This window comes from Schistocerca serialis, chromosome 10, assembly GCF_023864345.2.
Source record: "Schistocerca serialis cubense isolate TAMUIC-IGC-003099 chromosome 10, iqSchSeri2.2, whole genome shotgun sequence".
NCBI lineage: Eukaryota > Metazoa > Arthropoda > Insecta > Orthoptera > Acrididae > Schistocerca > Schistocerca serialis.
The window spans coordinates 161,676,915-161,682,914 of NC_064647.1; the positions used below are offsets into that span (position 1 = coordinate 161,676,915).

At 39.5% G+C, this 6,000-nt stretch overlaps 1 protein-coding gene across 1 annotated transcript in view; it reads left to right on the forward strand.

The window, feature by feature from the left end:
- Window positions 1-4,147, forward strand: part of LOC126425315 (nuclear RNA export factor 1-like) — a 128,070-nt gene extending 123,923 nt beyond the window's left edge. The window contains exon 14 of the mRNA XM_050088295.1: window positions 2,473-4,147. Coding sequence (XP_049944252.1) covers window positions 2,473-2,593 — 121 coding nt within the window. The 3' untranslated portion in view covers window positions 2,594-4,147. The remainder of the gene's footprint in view (window positions 1-2,472) is intronic.
- The last annotated feature ends 1,853 nt before the right edge of the window (window positions 4,148-6,000 follow it).

The following is a 6,000-nucleotide window of genomic DNA, read 5'->3' on the forward strand; positions in this document are numbered from 1 at the left end:
ACTAAAAATGCAACAATTTTAAAGGTATGCATTAAATATAAAGTTTGTAATACATTTATGTAGCAAAGTGACACTGCACATAGTTTAAGTATGCAGAAGTTAACAGCTACAAAACTTACTTCTGTCACCAAAAAGGTGGAGGACATAATAAAAGTGTGTATTCCTAAAAGGAGAGTGTACATAAACTGTATTCCCATATAATGAAATATCTTTTAAGAAAAGGTTCTATTGAAACATAACCAGCACGGAACCTGAAAATATCATTCTTGTGAAAACAACTGGCTCTGTATTCACATGAAGTAATGAGTGCTGTCAACACTGGTTAATTCCATGTTTCTAGATTTCCAGAAGACTTTTGAACTGAAGTATATCTGAGGTTCCACAAGGAAGTGTCATAGGTCATCTGCAGTTCTTGATTCATATAAACAATTTAAGAGACAATCTGAGGAGCCCTCTCGGAGTGTTTGCAGGCGATACTGTTATTTATCATGTAATAAAGTCATAGGAAGATCAAAAATAATGACAAAATGATTTAGAGAAGTCACCTACATGATGCAACAAGTGGCAGTTGATGCTGAATACTAAAAAGAGTGTACTGAAAAAATGCATTAAATTTCAGTTACACTAAAATCAAACAAATTTCATGGTTTTCATCTCAATAGAATACATGGGGATTATAATTACAAACAACTTAAGTTGAGACTATCACATAGAATATATTGTGGGAGGGGAGACCAGACACAGAATTTTATTGGTAGAACTCTTATAAGGTGCAACCAGTTTGCTAAAGTGACTTTCTACACTAGGCTTGTCTGACCTGTGAGGGAGTATTGCTCCATAGTATAGGATCCTTACCAAACAGAGTTCAACGTGGAATCACGAATATGATAAGCTACGTGGGGTGTAATCATTAAAATAAAGGCATATTTTGTTGTAGCAAGGTCTTTCCAAGAAATTTCAATCGTTAACCATCATCTCCAAAAGTCAAAATATTTTGTTGACTCTCACCTACACAGGGAGAAGATACCATCATGTTAGAATAAGGGAAAGTCTATGAATCACAAATTGTGAGGACCATCTGTAAAATGGAAAAAAAAGAAAAAAGAAAAAGAAAAAAAAAAAAATGAAATTTCTTCACAGCAAAAAGCCTTAAAGATAAATAATGAACAAGAATCTTTAGTGCCACTATTAGACACAGAAAGAAATGAGTTTAAAATTTTACTGTGAATTAATGGCTGGACAAAGCCAAAGTCAAGTGTGTGTGGGCCTCAGGTCAGCCACAAGTCTATCGTCAGTTCTCTCACAGAAAGTTTAGGTATTCATTTCTTCCATGTGCTCTTTGAAAATTGAATATTGGCGATATAGTCTGAAACTGGTTCTATGCACATTCTACTAAGCACTCGAGTGTGAAATGTTGAGTAATCATTTAGCTTTAGTAGAAGAAAAATAAATAATTTGCTTTGGAAAAAATGGCATCTCCATTCATAACTTGAGTACTTACTAAATTTCCCGTATAGAAAGGGTATTCAATAAGTAATTGAAGACTTTTTTCCCGAAAGTAGGTTGTTTTATTCAGGATTCCAATACATCATATTATTCCTCACTCATTTGCCTATAAAACCCTGCTTTTCAACATAATTTCCATTCAGTGTGACAGCCTTATGCAATTTTATTGGGAGAACCTGTTTGCCTGCGCAGTACCACTCTATTGGTCGACATCAGAGCCGATGTCTTGCTGCATCTGTAATCTCACCATCATTCAAGTGCTGCTTCTCGTGGAGTGCATCTGTCATTGGGCAAAACAGATGGAAGTCGGAAGGTCCGTGATCCGAGCTGTAGTCCAGTGAAGTTTCGTGAGTGTATCATCACTGCCAACAGAGAGATCCAGTTACACAGAGAGGTGTTTGATTGTGATCTGTTGATCAATTCGAATGAGTGTCCACAGGCTTCAGCATCACAGGAGCTGCAGCTGTGTGCATGCGGCTGGCACACGGGAGGGGGAGACTGGACAGATTTGTGTGACCTTGTTGTGATGGTGACAGATATCTCATCCAGTGACTCATCATGCCTTTGTTCACTGCACAGTTTCCGTAGACATTTTGCAAGTGCCTGTGAATATCTGCGATAGTCTAGTTTTCCACCAAGAGAAATTCAGTGAGAGCTCTGTGCTTGGAATGCACCTCTGTTACAGATGCCATTTTTAAGGCTACATATACCACTGCTCTCTATCAGAAGTTCATTAAACTGTAGGTGCTGAAGCAGGAATATTCCACAATGTCCCACAACAAACTGAAACTGGCTGAGAAAAAACAGTTTTGCGTTACTTGTTGAATGCCTCTTGTAATTTGTTTGGATACTTGCTTTTTTGTATAGACATGCATAGATGTTGTGCAATAAATATAAAAACAAGCTCTCATTAATGTTTAGGAAGGTTCTACCTTACGTAGTAAATAACACTCTTTTTCTTTTCAGCTGCCTGGATACTGCTGACTGGGACTTAAGAAGAGCTCTCCTATTATTCATTGAAATGTACAAAGCAGATACAATTCCAGCAAGTGGATTCAGAAAACCAAAAGAAGCAGCGAAATCTTGAAAGCGAGAAAGCTTTCTTCCCTATTAGAGTATATGTGTCTGCATAGCGTATGAAGCAGCGACTGAGAAACATTGCACGCTTTGTGAATGTGGTAATTGTTATTACAGAAAAAGATGATGAAAGTTAGTTTTGAGACCGATTAACTGAGGTACATCTGGTGAAAGTTAGTTTTGTGACTGACTAACTGAGGTACATCAGCAGGGAACAGAGTGCAGAGAGCAGTTAATATGATGTTCGTTGTATCCAAAGGAAAATTCAACCGAAAGAACTCGTAAACTATGGGCAAAATAACTGTCCAATATTTGCTTCAAAGAAGTGGTACACACACAAAAGTAAAAGTACACAACACTGTCCTAGCTTTTGGGATGTGTGCGTATGTGGGCACGAGCACATATGCGGACACACGCAGGCACGTTGCACAATTTGTCTGAAAGTTAGCAAACTTTCAGTCATTTTTGTGTGGCTGTCAATGAATCACCGCTTCTACTGTCCAGTGAGTGGTGTCCTTTACTCCTAAATTATGTACAATCTCTCTTCAACTATATTTGACCTGTGGCCACTGGACATTTAACTGTCAATAATTCGATGTCAGACACAGCACTCGTAGCAGATCTCGCTTCGCAGCAGATAAAACAGTAGAGCCCTTAAGCTCACAGTTTACACCAAACTGCAGTAAGACGGCCAAGTCTTCAGACAACTCAAGTTTATCAAGCATAACCTGGTACCTGGCAATTTTGCTTCAGCTCGGAACCCTACATAACTTAAAGTATCATTGATTGTTCGTCAGTATTAATTTGTTACGTGTTGTACTCATATTATCTACAGCGGGAAGCCAATGGTCCAAAATGGGGAGCTGTGAGATGTGTATGCTTGCCCGTCACTGCTGCCTTGGCCGTGCACTGGCACTGCTCTTGACACCCAGGGTCCTCTGAAACATCATCCAAACAAATTACCAGCAGTAGCTGTCGTAACATCAAAACATCCGACAGTTAATTACTCAAAATAGATCTGAGCATAATTGTTTTTAGACACACTCTGTTACATATTACTTTGACATCACCTGCAGACACACTTACATGGGCAACTTTGGATCCTCACACTAGATCTTGCCTCCCTCTCATCCTGCAGTCTTGAATGAACCGCATTCCCTTTTAACTTTCCACAACCTATTTCTCTCTCCTACCCCAAGGGAAAGAACTAATTGTTCTGAAAGCTAGTATAGTGTTATGTACATTTCTTTATATACATGTGTATTGGCAGTACTAAATATATCGCCTCCTGAAAGTTATTACTGGCTAGTAATTCTGTCAGGTAATTTAATGTAATATCCATTACATTGCATGTAAATAAACTGTTTCTTATGTGAAATCAGTCTAAAAATAAAACCTACAATCAAATTAAAATGTATGTCTTGTTCATATGTTACATACAGATACTTTTTCTGCATGTACATACATTATATGAATTACACACAGCGTATCCCAGGAGTCTCTGGGATGTGCAACATGAAAATTTCATTGTAATTCAGTATAATAAAATTCTGGAAATGTGTAATATGTATTTTATTATACCAAATAAATTAGTTTAAATTGTCCCTTGCACGACAGACATTTCCGTAATCGGCACTTAAGCTACACTCTGTTCTCTCAAGTTGTCAACAATGTGTGTATGCATCAGGAATCCTTTAATGTTAAACTTTTGAGGCCTTTGTAGGGATTATTATTAGTCCAGTTAGTATATATATGTATATAATAATATGAAATATAATGACAAAAATAATCAATTTTTGAAAATACAATGTAACTGGAAAGATAAAAAGTCTACTCACCAAGCAGCAGCAGGAGAACAGGCATGTAAAAGGTATTATGTATGCAAGCTTTCGGAGCTGTTGGCTCTTTCTTCTGGCAGAAGGGTTGAAGGGGAAGGAATAGGTGTGAAGGAAAATGTCTGGTGAGGTTTAGGAAAAGGGGTACAGGTCGGAAGAATCTCCCAACACACCGGGTCAAGAGATTTACCAGACCTTCCCATCCCGTACAGTAGGTCTCCCCTGACCCAGGATTCTGGGTGACTTTCCCAAATGTTACCCCTTTTCCTAAACCTCACCAGTCCTTTTCCTTCTCTCCTCTTTTGTAGAGGAAGGAGCCAATGGCACCGAAAGCTTGCATACATAATACCTTTTATATGTCTGTTCTCCTTCCACCGCTTGGTGAGTAGATTTTTTACCTATCCAATTACATTATAATATGAAACAGGATAGACTCCTTCTCTCAAAATAGCGGAGGTGCTGAGCGGGAGACAGACACATTGAAAGAATACTGTTATAATATTATAAGCCATTGGACAAGTCCTCCTTCAAATGTAGAATAACACACACACACACACACACACACACACACACACACACACACACACACACAGCCAGCCATTCACGCACAATCTTCCACACTGTCATCTCTGGGTGCTGGGCCTAACTGCATTGAACAGCGGACTCGGCTGGGATGAGTAATGGTTGTACAGAAGAGAAGTGGAATGGAGAAGGAGACGGATAGCAGAGTAGGGATGGAATATGGTGGGGATTTGGGGAATGGCAGATTGCTAACTGCAGTATGGCGTGGCCATCCTGGGAGGGGGGGGGGGGGGGGGGTGTTAGAAAATGGGAAAGGACTGTGCGAGTCCACTGAGGTATAGCACGAGTTTGTGAGTCTGGAGTGGAGTATAGAAGGGGTTTAGTAGGTGGGTACAGGGATTGTAGAACGTTGAGGCCACGAGGATTGACGAAATGAAGGGCATGTTCTAGGGAGAGTTCCCAACTGTGCAATTCAGAAAAGCTGTTGTTGGTAGGAAACATCCAAATGGCACAGGCTGTGAAGCAATCTATCTTTGAAGTCGAGCACACTCTCTAACCAGCGGTATAGCAGTGGCCGTTCATACAGATGAGTAATTTGTTGGTCGTCATGCCCACATAGAATGCTGGACAGTGGTTGCAGCTAAGTTGGTAGACCTCACGGCTGCTGTCACAGGTGGCCCTGCCTCTAATTGGGTAAGAGGTTCTAGTGATAGAACTAGAATGAGTTACTGCCCACCATTCATGTGGAGCATGTATTGGACTCACCGTGGACTTCTAGTACTCAGCCACACACAATTGATTTTGTCAAAGTGTACAGGCCTGAAGATGGCGTTGATGCAACGTTGAAACTAGTAGTCAAATAAATATAAAATCTTAAGTACAGCTGGAGGAGTTTCATTTCTAATAAAAAAAACTAGACTGGGTGATAGTGGAAGAAGAATGTGTGTATTAGATACTACTGTCTGAATACTATTTTTCTCAATGGGTCTCTTTGGAGGGTTTGTATTAACACCAGATATAGTTTTTGTAATGTATTCGTGTGTTAGGAAATGCGCTGTGA